General features: G+C 42.7%; 1 protein-coding gene across 6 annotated transcripts in view; it reads left to right on the top strand.

Annotated features, from left to right (window-relative positions):
* LOC106879854 (zwei Ig domain protein zig-8) overlaps positions 1–15,487 on the top strand; it is a 550,351-nt gene extending 534,864 nt beyond the window's left edge. For all 6 annotated transcript variants that reach the window (XR_016243846.1, XR_016243844.1, XR_016243843.1 and 3 more), the window contains one exon: positions 14,138–15,487. Coding sequence is in view for 2 of the 6 variants with exons in the window: in XM_089361027.1 (XP_089217153.1) it covers positions 14,138–14,154 (17 nt within the window). In the remaining 4 variants the exon portion in view is untranslated. The remainder of the gene's footprint in view (positions 1–14,137) is intronic.
* The last annotated feature ends 2,152 nt before the right edge of the window (positions 15,488–17,639 follow it).

Here is a 17,639-nt window from a genome sequence, read left to right as displayed (position 1 = left end):
ACGCTAACTATCCTAACCACTAGACCACGCTAACTGTCCTAATCACGAGACCACGCTAACTGTCCTAATCACTAGACCACGCTAACTGTCCTAACCACTAGACCACGCCAACTGTCCTAACCACTAGACCACGCCAACTGTCCTAATCACTAGACCACGCCAACTGTCCTAACCACTAGACCACGCCAACTATCCTAACCACTAGACCACGCTAACTATCCTAATCACTAGACCACGCTAACTATCCTAACCACTAGACCACGCTAACTATCCTAACCACTAGACCACGCTAACTATCCTAACCACTAGACCACGCTAACTATCCTAACCACTAGACCAAGCTAACTATCCTAACCACTAGACCACGCTATCTATCCTAACCACTAGACCACGCTAACAATCCTAATCACTAGACCACGCTAACTATCCTAATCACTAGACCACGCTAACTATCCTAAGCTCTAGACCACGCCAACTGTCCTAACCACTAGACCACGCCAACTGTCCTAATCACTAGACCACGCTAACTGTCCTAATCACTAGACCACGCTAACTGTCCTAACCACTAGACCACGCCAACTATCCTAACCACTAGACCACGCTAACTATCCTAACCACTAGACCACGCTAACTATCCTAACCACTAGACCACGCTAACTATCCTAACCACTAGACCACGCCAACTATCCTAACCACTAGACCACGCTAACTATCCTAATCACTAGACCACGCCAACTATCCTAATCACTAGACCACGCTAACTATCCTAACCACTAGACCACGCTAACTATCCTAACCACTAGACCACGCCAACTGTCCTAATCACTAGACCACGCTAACTATCCTAACCACTAGACCACGCCAACTATCCTAACCACTAGACCACGCCAACTATCCTAACCACTAGACCACGCTAACTATCCTAATCACTAGACCACGCCAACTATCCTAATCACTAGACCACGCTAACTATCCTAACCACTAGACCACGCCAACTATCCTAACCACTAGACCACGCCAACTATCCTAACCACTAGACCACGCTAACTATCCTAACCACTAGACCACGCTAACTATCCTAACCACTAGACCAAGCTAACTATCCTAACCACTAGACCACGCTATCTATCCTAACCACTAGACCACGCTAACAATCCTAATCACTAGACCACGCTAACTATCCTAATCACTAGACCACGCTAACTATCCTAAGCACTAGACCACGCCAACTGTCCTAACCACTAGACCACGCCAACTGTCCTAATCACTAGACCACGCTAACTATCCTAATCACTAGACCACGCTAAATATCCTAATCACTAGACCACGCTAACTATCCTAAGCACTAGACCACGCTAACTATCCTAATCACTAGACCACGCTAACTATCCTAATCACTAGACCACGCTAACTATCCTAAGCACTAGACCACGCTAACTATCCTAATCACTAGACCACGCTAACTATCCTAATCACTAGACCACGCTAACTATCCTAATCACTAGACCACGCTAACTATCCTAATCACTAGACCACGCTAACTATCCTAATCACTAGACCACGCTAACTATCCTAATCACTAGACCACGCTAACTATCCTAATCACTAGACCACGCTAACTATCCTAATCACTAGACCACGCTAACTATCCTAAGCACTAGACCACGCTAACTATCCTAATCACTAGACCACGCTAACTATCCTAAGCACTAGACCACGCTAACTATCCTAATCACTAGACCACGCTAACTATCCTAATCACTAGACCACGCTAACTATCCTAATCACTAGACCACGCTAACTATCCTAAGCACTAGACCACGCTAACTATCCTAATCACTAGACCCCACTAACTATCCTAATCACTAGACCACGCTAACTATCCTAATCACTAGACCACGCTAACTATCCTAAGCACTAGACCACGCTAACTATCCTAATCACTAGACCACGCTAACTATCCTAATCACTAGACCACGCTAACTATCCTAATCACTAGACCACGCTAACTATCCTAAGCACTAGACCACGCTAACTATCCTAAGCACTAGACCACGCTAACTATCCTAACCACTAGACCACGCTAACTATCCTAAGCACTAGACCACGCTAACTATCCTAATCACTAGACCACGCTAACTATCCTAATCACTAGACCACGCTAACTATCCTAAGCACTAGACCACGCCAACTATCCTAACCACTAGACCACGCTAACTATCCTAATCACTAGACCACGCTAACTATCCTAATCACTAGACCACGCTAACTATCCTAATCACTAGACCACGCTAACTATCCTAATCACTAGACCACGCTAACTATCCTAAGCACTAGACCACGCTAACTATCCTCATCACTAGACCACGCTAACTATCCTAATCACTAGACCACGCTAACTATCCTAATCACTAGACCACGCTAACTATCCTAAGCACTAGACCACGCTAACTATCCTAAGCACTAGACCACGCTAACTATCCTAATCACTAGACCACGCTAACTATCCTAAGTACTAGACCACGCTAACTATCCTAAGCACTAGACCACGCTAACTGTCCTAATCACTAGACCACGCTAACTATCCTAATCACTAGACCACGCTAACTATCCTAATCACTAGACCACGCTAACTATCCTAAGCACTAGACCACGCTAACTATCCTAATCACTAGACCACGCTAACTATCCTAAGCACTAGACCACGCTAACTATCCTAACCGCTAGACCAAGCTAACTATCCTAACCGCTAGACCAAGCTAACTATCCTAACCGCTAGACCAAGCTAACTATCCTAATCGCTAGACCACGCTAACTATCCTAACCACTAGACCACGCTAACTATCCTAACCACTAGACCACGCTAACTGTCCTAATCACGAGACCACGCTAACTGTCCTAACCACTAGACCACGCCAACTGTCCTAACCACTAGACCACGCCAACTGTCCTAATCACTAGACCACGCCAACTGTCCTAACCACTAGACCACGCCAACTATCCTAACCACTAGACCACGCTAACTATCCTAATCACTAGACCACGCTAACTATCCTAACCACTAGACCACGCTAACTATCCTAACCACTAGACCACGCTAACTATCCTAACCACTAGACCACGCTAACTATCCTAACCACTAGACCAAGCTAACTATCCTAACCACTAGACCACGCTATCTATCCTAACCACTAGACCACGCTAACAATCCTAATCACTAGACCACGCTAACTATCCTAATCACTAGACCACGCTAACTATCCTAAGCACTAGACCACGCCAACTGTCCTAACCACTAGACCACGCCAACTGTCCTAATCACTAGACCACGCTAACTGTCCTAATCACTAGACCACGCTAACTGTCCTAACCACTAGACCACGCCAACTATCCTAACCACTAGACCACGCTAACTATCCTAACCACTAGACCACGCTAACTATCCTAACCACTAGACCACGCTAACTATCCTAACCACTAGACCACGCCAACTATCCTAACCACTAGACCACGCTAACTATCCTAACCACTAGACCACGCTAACTATCCTAATCACTAGACCACGCCAACTATCCTAATCACTAGACCACGCTAACTATCCTAACCACTAGACCACGCTAACTATCCTAAGCACTAGACCACGCTAACTATCCTAATCACTAGACCACGCTAACTATCCTAATCACTAGACCACGCTAACTATCTTAAGCACTAGACCACGCTAACTATCCTCATCACTAGACCACGCTAACTATCCTAATCACTAGACCACGCTAACTATCCTAATCACTAGACCACGCTAACTATCCTAAGCACTAGACCACGCTAACTATCCTAAGCACTAGACCACGCTAACTATCCTAATCACTAGACCACGCTAACTATCCTAAGCACTAGACCACGTTAACTATCCTAAGCACTAGACCACGCTAACTATCCTAATCACTAGACCACGCTAACTATCCTAATCACTAGACCACGCTAACTATCCTAATCACTAGACCACGCTAACTATCCTAAGGACTAGACCACGCTAACTATCCTAATTACTAGACCACGCTAACTATCCTAAGCACTAGACCACGCTAACTATCCTAACCGCTAGACCAAGCTAACTATCCTAACCGCTAGACCAAGCTAACTATCCTAACCGCTAGACCAAGCTAACTATCCTAATCGCTAGACCACGCTAACTATCCTAACCACTAGACCACGCTAACTATCCTAACCACTAGACCACGCTAACTGTCCTAATCACGAGACCACGCTAACTGTCCTAATCACTAGACCACGCTAACTGTCCTAACCACTAGACCACGCCAACTGTCCTAACCACTAGACCACGCCAACTGTCCTAATCACTAGACCACGCCAACTGTCCTAACCACTAGACCACGCCAACTATCCTAACCACTAGACCACGCTAACTATCCTAATCACTAGACCACGCTAACTATCCTAACCACTAGACCACGCTAACTATCCTAACCACTAGACCACGCTAACTATCCTAACCACTAGACCACGCTAACTATCCTAACCACTAGACCAAGCTAACTATCCTAACCACTAGACCACGCTATCTATCCTAACCACTAGACCACGCTAACAATCCTAATCACTAGACCACGCTAACTATCCTAATCACTAGACCACGCTAACTATCCTAAGCACTAGACCACGCCAACTGTCCTAACCACTAGACCACGCCAACTGTCCTAATCACTAGACCACGCTAACTGTCCTAATCACTAGACCACGCTAACTGTCCTAACCACTAGACCACGCCAACTATCCTAACCACTAGACCACGCTAACTATCCTAACCACTAGACCACGCTAACTATCCTAACCACTAGACCACGCTAACTATCCTAACCACTAGACCACGCCAACTATCCTAACCACTAGACCACGCTAACTATCCTAATCACTAGACCACGCCAACTATCCTAATCACTAGACCACGCTAACTATCCTAACCACTAGACCACGCTAACTATCCTAACCACTAGACCACGCCAACTGTCCTAATCACTAGACCACGCTAACTATCCTAACCACTAGACCACGCCAACTATCCTAACCACTAGACCACGCCAACTATCCTAACCACTAGACCACGCTAACTATCCTAATCACTAGACCACGCCAACTATCCTAATCACTAGACCACGCTAACTATCCTAACCACTAGACCACGCCAACTATCCTAACCACTAGACCACGCCAACTATCCTAACCACTAGACCACGCTAACTATCCTAACCACTAGACCACGCTAACTATCCTAACCACTAGACCAAGCTAACTATCCTAACCACTAGACCACGCTATCTATCCTAACCACTAGACCACGCTAACAATCCTAATCACTAGACCACGCTAACTATCCTAATCACTAGACCACGCTAACTATCCTAAGCACTAGACCACGCCAACTGTCCTAACCACTAGACCACGCCAACTGTCCTAATCACTAGACCACGCTAACTATCCTAATCACTAGACCACGCTAAATATCCTAATCACTAGACCACGCTAACTCTCCTAAGCACTAGACCACGCTAACTATCCTAATCACTAGACCACGCTAACTATCCTAATCACTAGACCACGCTAACTATCCTAAGCACTAGACCACGCTAACTATCCTAATCACTAGACCACGCTAACTATCCTAATCACTAGACCACGCTAACTATCCTAATCACTAGACCACGCTAACTATCCTAATCACTAGACCACGCTAACTATCCTAATCACTAGACCACGCTAACTATCCTAATCACTAGACCACGCTAACTATCCTAATCACTAGACCACGCTAACTATCCTAATCACTAGACCACGCTAACTATCCTAAGCACTAGACCACGCTAACTATCCTAATCACTAGACCACGCTAACTATCCTAAGCACTAGACCACGCTAACTATCCTAATCACTAGACCACGCTAACTATCCTAATCACTAGACCACGCTAACTATCCTAATCACTAGACCACGCTAACTATCCTAAGCACTAGACCACGCTAACTATCCTAATCACTAGACCCCACTAACTATCCTAATCACTAGACCACGCTAACTATCCTAATCACTAGACCACGCTAACTATCCTAAGCACTAGACCACGCTAACTATCCTAATCACTAGACCACGCTAACTATCCTAATCACTAGACCACGCTAACTATCCTAATCACTAGACCACGCTAACTATCCTAAGCACTAGACCACGCTAACTATCCTAAGCACTAGACCACGCTAACTATCCTAACCACTAGACCACGCTAACTATCCTAAGCACTAGACCACGCTAACTATCCTAATCACTAGACCACGCTAACTATCCTAATCACTAGACCACGCTAACTATCCTAAGCACTAGACCACGCCAACTATCCTAACCACTAGACCACGCTAACTATCCTAATCACTAGACCACGCTAACTATCCTAATCACTAGACCACGCTAACTATCCTAATCACTAGACCACGCTAACTATCCTAATCACTAGACCACGCTAACTATCCTAAGCACTAGACCACGCTAACTATCCTCATCACTAGACCACGCTAACTATCCTAATCACTAGACCACGCTAACTATCCTAAGCACTAGACCACGCTAACTATCCTAAGCACTAGACCACGCTAACTATCCTAATCACTAGACCACGCTAACTATCCTAAGTACTAGACCACGCTAACTATCCTAAGCAGTAGACCACGCTAACTGTCCTAATCACTAGACCACGCTAACTATCCTAATCACTAGACCACGCTAACTATCCTAATCACTAGACCACGCTAACTATCCTAAGCACTAGACCACGCTAACTATCCTAATCACTAGACCACGCTAACTATCCTAAGCACTAGACCACGCTAACTATCCTAACCGCTAGACCAAGCTAACTATCCTAACCGCTAGACCAAGCTAACTATCCTAACCGCTAGACCAAGCTAACTATCCTAATCGCTAGACCACGCTAACTATCCTAACCACTAGACCACGCTAACTATCCTAACCACTAGACCACGCTAACTGTCCTAATCACGAGACCACGCTAACTGTCCTAATCACTAGACCACGCTAACTGTCCTAACCACTAGACCACGCCAACTGTCCTAACCACTAGACCACGCCAACTGTCCTAATCACTAGACCACGCCAACTGTCCTAACCACTAGACCACGCCAACTATCCTAACCACTAGACCACGCTAACTATCCTAATCACTAGACCACGCTAACTATCCTAACCACTAGACCACGCTAACTATCCTAACCACTAGACCACGCTAACTATCCTAACCACTAGACCACGCTAACTATCCTAACCACTAGACCAAGCTAACTATCCTAACCACTAGACCACGCTATCTATCCTAACCACTAGACCACGCTAACAATCCTAATCACTAGACCACGCTAACTATCCTAATCACTAGACCACGCTAACTATCCTAAGCACTAGACCACGCCAACTGTCCTAACCACTAGACCACGCCAACTGTCCTAATCACTAGACCACGCTAACTGTCCTAATCACTAGACCACGCTAACTGTCCTAACCACTAGACCACGCCAACTATCCTAACCACTAGACCACGCTAACTATCCTAACCACTAGACCACGCTAACTATCCTAACCACTAGACCACGCTAACTATCCTAACCACTAGACCACGCCAACTATCCTAACCACTAGACCACGCTAACTATCCTAACCACTAGACCACGCTAACTATCCTAATCACTAGACCACGCCAACTATCCTAATCACTAGACCACGCTAACTATCCTAACCACTAGACCACGCTAACTATCCTAACCACTAGACCACGCCAACTGTCCTAATCACTAGACCACGCTAACTATCCTAACCACTAGACCACGCCAACTATCCTAACCACTAGACCACGCCAACTATCCTAACCACTAGACCACGCTAACTATCCTAATCACTAGACCACGCCAACCATCCTAACCACTAGACCACGCTAACTATCCTAACCACTAGACCACGCCAACTATCCTAACCACTAGACCACGCCAACTATCCTAACCACTAGACCACGCTAACTATCCTAACCACTAGACCACGCTAACTATCCTAACCACTAGACCAAGCTAACTATCCTAACCACTAGACCACGCTATCTATCCTAACCACTAGACCACGCTAACAATCCTAATCACTAGACCACGCTAACTATCCTAATCACTAGACCACGCTAACTATCCTAAGCACTAGATCACGCCAACTGTCCTAACCACTAGACCACGCCAACTGTCCTAATCACTAGACCACGCTAACTATCCTAATCACTAGACCACGCTAACTATCCTAATCACTAGACCACGCTAACTATCCTAAGCACTAGACCACGCTAACTATCCTAATCACTAGACCACGCTAACTATCCTAATCACTAGACCACGCTAACTATCCTAAGCACTAGACCACGCTAACTATCCTAATCACTAGACCACGCTAACTATCCTAATCACTAGACCACGCTAACTATCCTAATCACTAGACCACGCTAACTATCCTAATCACTAGACCACGCTAACTATCCTTATCACTAGACCACGCTAACTATCCTAATCACTAGACCACGCTAACTATCCTAATCACTAGACCACGCTAACTATCCTAATCACTAGACCACGCTAACTATCCTAAGCACTAGACCACGCTAACTATCCTAATCACTAGACCACGCTAACTATCCTAATCACTAGACCACGCTAACTATCCTAATCACTAGACCACGCTAACTATCCTAAGCACTAGACCACGCTAACTATCCTAATCACTAGACCACGCTAACTATCCTAATCACTAGACCACGCTAACTATCCTAATCACTAGACCACGCTAACTATCCTAAGCACTAGACCACGCTAACTATCCTAATCACTAGACCCCGCTAACTATCCTAATCACTAGACCACGCTAACTATCCTAATCACTAGACCACGCTAACTATCCTAAGCACTAGACCACGCTAACTATCCTAAGCACTAGACCACGCTAACTATCCTAATCACTAGACCACGCTAACTATCCTAATCACTAGACCACGCTAACTATCCTAATCACTAGACCACGCCAACTATCCTAACCACTAGACCACGCTAACTATCCTAACCACTAGACCACGCCAACTATCCTAACCACTAGACCACGCTAACTATCCTAATCACTAGACCACGCTAACTATCCTAATCACTAGACCACGCTAACTATCCTAACCACTAGACCACGCTAACTATCCTAATCACTAGACCACGCCAACTATCCTAACCACTAGACCACGCTAACTATCCTAACCACTAGACCACGCTAACTATCCTAATCACTAGACCACGCTAACTATCCTAACCACTAGACCACGCCAACTATCCTAACCACTAGACCACGCCAACTATCCTAACCACTAGACCACGCTAACTATCCTAACCACTAGACCACGCTAACTATCCTAACCACTAGACCACGCTAACTATCCTAACCACTAGACCACGCTAACTATCCTAACCACTAGACCACGCTAACTATCCTAACCACTAGACCACGCTAACTATCCTAACCACTAGACCACGCTAACTATCCTAACCACTAGACCACGCTAACTATCCTAACCACTAGACCACGCTAACTATCCTAACCACTAGACCACGCTAACTATCCTAACCACTAGACCACGCTAACTATCCTAACCACTAGACCACGCTAACTATCCTAACCACTAGACCACGCTAACTATCCTAACCACTAGACCACGCTAACTATCCTAACCACTAGACCACGCTAACTATCCTAACCACTAGACCACGCTAACTATCCTAACCACTAGACCACGCTAACTATCCTAACCACTAGACCACGCTAACTATCCTAACCACTAGACCACGCTAACTATCCTAACCACTAGACCACGCTAACTATCCTAACCACTAGACCACGCTAACTATCCTAACCACTAGACCACGCTAACTATCCTAACCACTAGACCACGCTAACTATCCTAACCACTAGACCACGCTAACTATCCTAACCACTAGACCATGCTTCACGATAACTTGGTTCCGATTTCAGTCCCAGAGCAGGGACCGAAGAGAGTTACGTACTCGACAAGGAGCGATAGTTTCATTTTGAGGACGTAACTATCCTCAGTCTGGAGCTATGGTAGCAGACACCTGTCCCGTGTGCTATGCAGTGGGACTGAACCTGAAACCATGAGACTGGAATGCAAACGTCTTATTAAACATGCTTACCTGCAAATACATGTGCTTATATATTTGTTTTCGTTGCACTTGATTGAAATTGTTTGCCATGCCTCGCATTTTACAATACTTGTAAAACAACAAACAAACAAAACAAAACAAAAAGAAAAAGAAAAAATTTGGATCTTCATTATAAAAAAAAACAATATGAACCCATTATTCTATGATAATTTAACTAATTTCGTCAAGCTCCCTTTTCAGTTTGTATTTCTTTTACTCTTTTACTTGTTTCAGTCGTTTGACTGCGGCCATGCTGGAGCACCACCTTTAGTCGAGAAAATCGACCCCAGGAATTATTCTTTGTAAGCCTAGTACTTATTTTATCGGTCTTTTTTTTGCCGAACCGCTAAGTTACGGGGACCTAAACACACCAGCATCGGTTGTCAAGCGATGGTGTGGGGACAAACACAGACACACAAACACTCACACATACATATACATACATATACATATATACGACGGACTTCTTTCAGTTTTCGTCTACCAAATCCAGTCACAAGACTTTGGTCGGCCCGAGGCTATAGTAGAAGACACTTGCCCAAGTGGGATTGAACCCGGAACCATGTGGTTGGTAAGCAAACTACTTACCACACAGCCACTCCTGCGCCTAATTGTTTTCTTTATATATGAATGCGAAAGAGATAATTGACCTACTTTTGTGTCACCTTGTGTATGTATGTGTGTGTGTGTGTGCATATTTACATGTATCTATGTATGCATTTATGAGTGTATATGTGCGTTGCGAATAGACTTTCGCATCCATATTCCTTATTAATAGCGTAAAATTTATGGGAGATAACTCTTTAATACTGTTCAAAAGTTACCTCGTTTTACCTGAATTTACTTTACGTTTTAACTGTAGAATTCTCTTTCTTTCGTTCTTTCTTTCTTTCTTTCTTTCTTTCTGTTGGTGTCTGCGCGTCTATACCAAATCCACTCGCAAGGCTTTGATCGGCCCGAGGCTATAGCAGAAGACATTAGCCCAAGGTGCCATGCAGAGGGACTGAACCCGGAACCATGTTGTTAGAAAGCGAGCCCCTTACCACACAGCCACGCTATAAATATATAAAAACATACATGCGTGTGTGTGTGTGTGTCTTTATACGTGTGCTTGTCCCCCAAGTCAGTTTGACATTCAGTATTGGTTCGTTTATGTCCGCGTAACCTAGCGGGTCGGCAAAATATTGAATGATAGAATTAGTACCAGCTTTAACAAATAAGCACTTGTGTCGATTTGCTTGACTAAACCTTTCACGTCTGCGACACAGCATGGCCGTCGTCCAAGGACTGAAACACGCGTGCGATAAATGATAAAAACAAATAACCTGGCAAATGAAATATCAATAAAAATCAATTGAGAGTTATCTCCCTTACAAAATTAGTTTATAGAGTTATTCCCCTTGAAAAATTTAATTCCAAAGTTATCCGTATATAAATGAAGCAATTATTTTGTCAGTTCATCGTGGAATCAGTAGGGAAACCACCCCTGACGCTTTATTGTTATATATATATATATACTCCGTGTTCAAATCCCATTAGAGTTGATGAAATTAATTCTGTTCAAGTATTAGCGTCGAATTTGATTTGTTTACGTCTGTAGCCTTGTTAAGCTGCATTCAGCTACACACTGTGAGGGCGAATACGACCGACTAATCAACGTCTCAGTTTCCTTTCCCGCCTTATTGGAAGACCCTTTTTCTGTCGACCAGCTCACTAGTTAGTCCGCAGTGAAGTTCCTGCCTACATTTAATCTACTGATCTTGGTTAGGGCCCTGCACGTTCACGTAACGTAGCGCTTCGGCAAAAATTGGATACGAACCCGGAACCATGTGGTTGGGAAGCACACAGCCAAGCCCACGCCTATGTATATGTAGTATTAAAATGTAGCTTGTATGTGTGTGGATATGTATATTTACATATATATGTATACGTAGGATCGTTTGTAAAAACATAAATCCGAAAGAAGCACACTCTAAGATGTAAAGCAGTATACTCTTTTACTCTTTTACTTGTTTCAGTCATTTGACTGTGGCCATGCTGGAGCACCGCCTTTAGTCGAGCAAATCGACCCCGGGAATTATTCTTTATAAGCCTAGTACTTATTCTATCGGTGTCTTTTGCCGAACCGCTAATTGACGGGGACATAAACATTGTCAAGCAATGCTAGGGGGACAAACACAGACACACAAACTCCCACACACACACACACACATATATAGATATATATACATATATACGACGGGCTTCTTTCAGTTTCCGTCTACCAAATCCACTCACAAGGCTTTGGTCGGCCCGATGCTATAGTAGAAGACACTTGCCCAAGGTGCCACACAGTGAGACTGAACCCGGGACCATGTAGTTGGTAAGCAGCCTACTTACCACACAGCCACTCCTGCGCCTATAAAAATAAAAAATGAATGGGGAAGGCCGGTGTATGGGATTACCTTAGGTTTCTCGTCCATAAAATGTTTAGCGTTATGGCGTATCACAAGGTCCCAGAATCCTGTTGGTCTATGACCTCATAAAAATATGGAGGGGATACCCCTACCCACCCCACACGTGGTGTTATCAAAAGGTTCCAGGATTTGTTATGTTTAATAAAAAAAACGACTTATTTAGCTAAGTTTTAATACACCGGTTCTAGCGTTGTTACCACTTTTTGAATCCGGTCTGGAAGTTATTTTTTCGTAAGCGAGTCGAGGATCTGCGATTCGCTCTGGATCTCGAGAACTGTGTTAAATCACTGACCTTTGAGCTGCATTTTTATCTTGGAAAATAGATGGAAGTCGGCAAGTACTAAATCTGGCGAAAAGGGTGGGTGCAGAAGTGGTACCATGTTTTTGGTGAGAAGCTCACGAGTGACGAGACCTCGGGGAATAATCCACTTCTTTGCGCTCCTCACAGATCTGGTCGCTTTCCCCGAATATCCTCCCTTAAACGCTTCAAAACAACGTAGTAGATCTCTCCCTTGACGGTCTGGCCCTGGGAGATGAATTCTCGATGCGCAATACCACATTCCTTGGTGATGACTCTCATGCCAGGTCTTCCAGATCGTTCATAGTCTTCCAGACTACAGCATACACGTGATCGCAAAAACAAAAATGTCACAACTTGCGAAATAAACACAGCAATGTCACTCGACACACTGCCGCATGAAGGTCACTGCTAGCTCTCACTGAGCACGCAACCGTGTGCTGCCATCTCTTGGCGCGCTACAGAGTAAGTCCGGAAATTTTTTTTACCATATCGTATGTATGTGTGTGTATGTATGCATATATATATATATATATATATATATATATATATATATATATATACGTCACTAGGGTGACTAAGGGTGCTAGTCAGTACCCGTATTGCTAGAAATAAGAGTCAGAACAACTCTTAGTCACTGGGAAGCACTTGTCTAATTATTTTCAATTTTACCATTTACGAAATCAGCCTCTCATTCCTTCGGTAATTTCCATAGACTGACAAGGCGAGTTAGTTTTTAACCCTCGGCAATCGGGTGAGGATTAATCAAACACCGAAATCATCGATGATTTGGCTCCGTTTCTCTTGCTGTAGAGAGGTTGTCTCCCCTGTCAGTCATTTGACTAGCGTTTCCGCTTGTCTAAAAGTTGTGTCGACTCTTATTTCTAGCAATGTACTTGTTTAAATGTTAACAACTAATTCACCCTGTTTTAAATTCGATGCCTTGTATATTTGCTTGAAAAAGAACCCAAAACAACTTTTAATGCAACATTAATTTTATAACAGTGCCCTGCATTAGTTTTAATTTGTTCTACATTTATTCATTGTTAATTAAGGCCATTTTATTTTCGTTTCAGAAAGCTATTATCACTAAATCTGTCAAGCAACATATTGGACACCTTTCCATTACTATGATATCTCCTGTGATATCTAGACTATGTAATCGGAGAAGAGGAGAAGAGAGCCATCTACAGTTTACATCATGAAGTTGTTTTGTCATTGAGATAACTTACCAAGCCATTGCAAGCGTTTTAATTGCTGTTAATTTATTTCGAGAGAAATTTATGGTCTCCAGGCAATCTCTAGTGGAAAACGCTGTCTTGCAGTCGTTCGTTTTATAAAAGTGACCTAGTTTACCGTGACAGTTGACTAGAATCTGTCATTGGGATGCGGCCGTTGTGGGGCACCATCTTCGTGATTCAAAGTCGAACATATTGAATCCAGTACTTGTTTCGCTCTGCTACTGATTTTGTAGATTCTATTTGTCGAATTGCTAAGTTACGGGACATAAAGAAAGAACAATACAAACAGTAATGCCAGTTTTCGTACCGGTCTGAAAATGAACAGAAATATGCACGCACATTTACACACTAACCACAGGCTTATCAACATACATACACATATCCATTCATGTATACATATCTATCTATCTATCTATCTATCTATCTATCTATCTATCTATCTATGTGTCTGTCTGTCTGTCTACCTGTCTATATATATATATATATATATATATATATATATATATACATGCATGTATACATACATACATACATACATACATACACACATAATACATACATACATACATATATGCATACATACATACATACATACACACAAAATAACATACAAATACACACACACACAAGACGGGCAATCTCCGTCAAAGAAATTCTTCTCCTATGGTACTGAGAATTCAGTAGAATAGTAAGTACTTTCTCAACTTACAAAAATAATATCTATGATTATATCAGTAATCATAAGCTGCATCCAGAGATAAAAGCATTTTATCACAAATCATTAAAGCAACTCATTTGTCTGTAATCTCTTATAGTCACATATTTATGCATTCATGGGTTCAATACGAAGTATTTCATAGGAATATCTTAAAGAATTTCTTTATGCATTTTTCTTAGAAATCTTCTTCAGAAAATCTTATCAGAATATGAGGAGATTAGCCGAAATCTGCTGATCTATTTATTCTACAGTAACTTTTACAAATGCCTTTCCTTTTCACATATCATTGCATTCTCATATACAAAGCGATTAATTACCGCCAAGTTCTTTTCAGCGCGTCGCAAACATATATAATCGATGTGTATATAAGGAAGACTCAAAAATTGATAATGCAAACCACTTCATGATCCTGAACTCTGAGTAGCGACTCAAATTTAAATAAACACCTACCACTCTACTTAATTTTATCAAGACGTGTTTATTATATATCTGTTTAGATCGCTGACCACTACATTTATATTTTTTCTCCTTGTTTCTCTCCTTTACATTTATATTTTTTCTCCTTGTTTCTCTCCTTTACATTTATGTTTTTTTTCTCCTTGTTTCTCTCCTTATTTCTTTCTGTGTTCCTTTCAGTTGAAGAGCGTAGGCTCGAAACATCAAAGACTTTCTCTATTCCTGAGCGTTAAACTAATACATCCATTTGTTGTTTACACCACCTGTCTTCGTCTGTTGTTTTTTTTCGTGAATTCTCCCTATATATATATATATATATATATATATATATATATATATATATATATATATATGCGACATTACTCCTGACTAATGTTTCTAGAATCTATCTGTACAGCTTTACGCATGATTAATGTTCGTATAATTCTTAATGTTCGCAACTTTACTCATAACTAATCTTTGTAAAATCCACGTGTGCAACTTTACTCATGTGTAATGTTTCTAGAATCATTGCTTAGGGAAACTTTGTCGAAAACCTTATGGCAGTCATCCTATGCTATGCTGCAACTTACCTTTCTCCTTTCAACGTATTCTTTTACTTTCTATATTGTTGAATCGAACGGAAGTCTGCATCAGAGCTCTCAAAAAAAAAAGGAAAAGGCAACCAGTTTCTCATACAGAAAATAGTATTTTTTTCTTGTTTGAAAGTTTACTCTGTTACCGGGAGTAGAAGAAAAGCATGTCTGTGAATATTTTAATTGTTTATATATTCAACAAATAGCTATTTGCAATATTTTCATGAGTTGCAAAGTAGCCATGAGTTAAAGTAAAAAGGATTAAGCCACCCTCCCACCGAAATTATTAAGAAAACAACAAAAACAACGAGATAACAATTAAAAATAAACAGACCGTAGAACAATCAAGCAAACAAATGTTGAAGCTTAAACACGTAAAACTGCGTAATAGAAAACACAAAATTAGTTTTGGAAACATTTATTTGAATGTACAAAAAAAAAGTATAAACAGAAATAATGGTCACCACCACCACCAGCAGCAGCAGTAACACCAACAGTAGCAGCAAAATTCCATCCTCCACAAAAACTATGTTAAAGGAGTATCTTGAATGGAGACGAGACAAAGAAAAATAAAAGTTATCTCACAAAAAATTGTGCTTCCATGCTTGAGCGGTAAAGAGCTGGGAGGAAGATGACACTTTTCGGTTTTCAACAAAATAAAAAAAAAGGTAAGTGGGAGCTCCGTAGGTAACTGGAAAAATGAGATGGGAGATACTCTGTCCGAAGGACGCGTGCCATAGACTGGGGAACGGTATATGAAAGGGTGCGCTGATATTTAAGAAGAGTTTCATATCAGCGAGATGACTGTCGTAGTGAAAAAAGCATTGATGATGCTGCAGTGGCGCATACCTGACCACATGCTCATGGGAGAGAGAGAGAGAGAGAGAGAGAGAAAGAGAGGGAGTGAGAGAGAGAGAGATAGAGCGAGCGAGAGAATGAGAGAGACAGAGATAGAGCGAGAGAGATAGAGCGAGAGAGAGAATGAGAGAGACAGAGATAGAGCGAGAGAGATAGAGCGAGAGAGAGAATGAGAGAGACAGAGATAGAGCGAGAAAGAAAGAGACAGAGATAGAGAAAAGAGAGAGAGAGGGGGAGGGAGAGAGAATGAGAGAGACAGAATGAGAGAGACAGAGATAGAGAGAGAGAGAGAGGGAGAGAGAGAGATGGAGGGACAGAGAGACAGAGATGGAGAGAGAGAGAGAGAATGAGAGAGACAGAGATAGAGCGAGAGAGAGAGAGAGATCGAGTAAGAGAGACAGAGATATAGCGAGGGAGAGAGAGAGAGAGAGACAGAGATAGAGAGAGAATGAGAGGAAGAGAATGAGAGAGACAGAGATAGAGCGAGAGAGAGAGAGAAAATGAGATAGGGACAAAGAGACAGAGAGAAAGAGAAAGAGAGAGAGACAGAGATAGAGCGAGAGAGAGAGAGATCGAGTGAGAGAGACAGAGATATAGCGAGGGAGAGAGAGATATAGAGAGAATGAGAGCGACAGAGATAGAGCGAGAGAGAGCTAGAGAGAGAGAGAGAAAATGAGATAGGGAGAGAGAGACAGAGAGAAAGAGAAAGAGAGAGAGAGAGATAGAGCGA

The sequence above is a fragment of the Octopus bimaculoides genome, chromosome 12 (genome assembly GCF_046866305.1).
Source record: "Octopus bimaculoides isolate indiv1 chromosome 12, ASM4686630v1, whole genome shotgun sequence".
Classification (NCBI taxonomy): Eukaryota; Metazoa; Mollusca; class Cephalopoda; order Octopoda; family Octopodidae; genus Octopus; species Octopus bimaculoides.
This window is presented reverse-complemented; position numbering and strand designations above follow the sequence as displayed.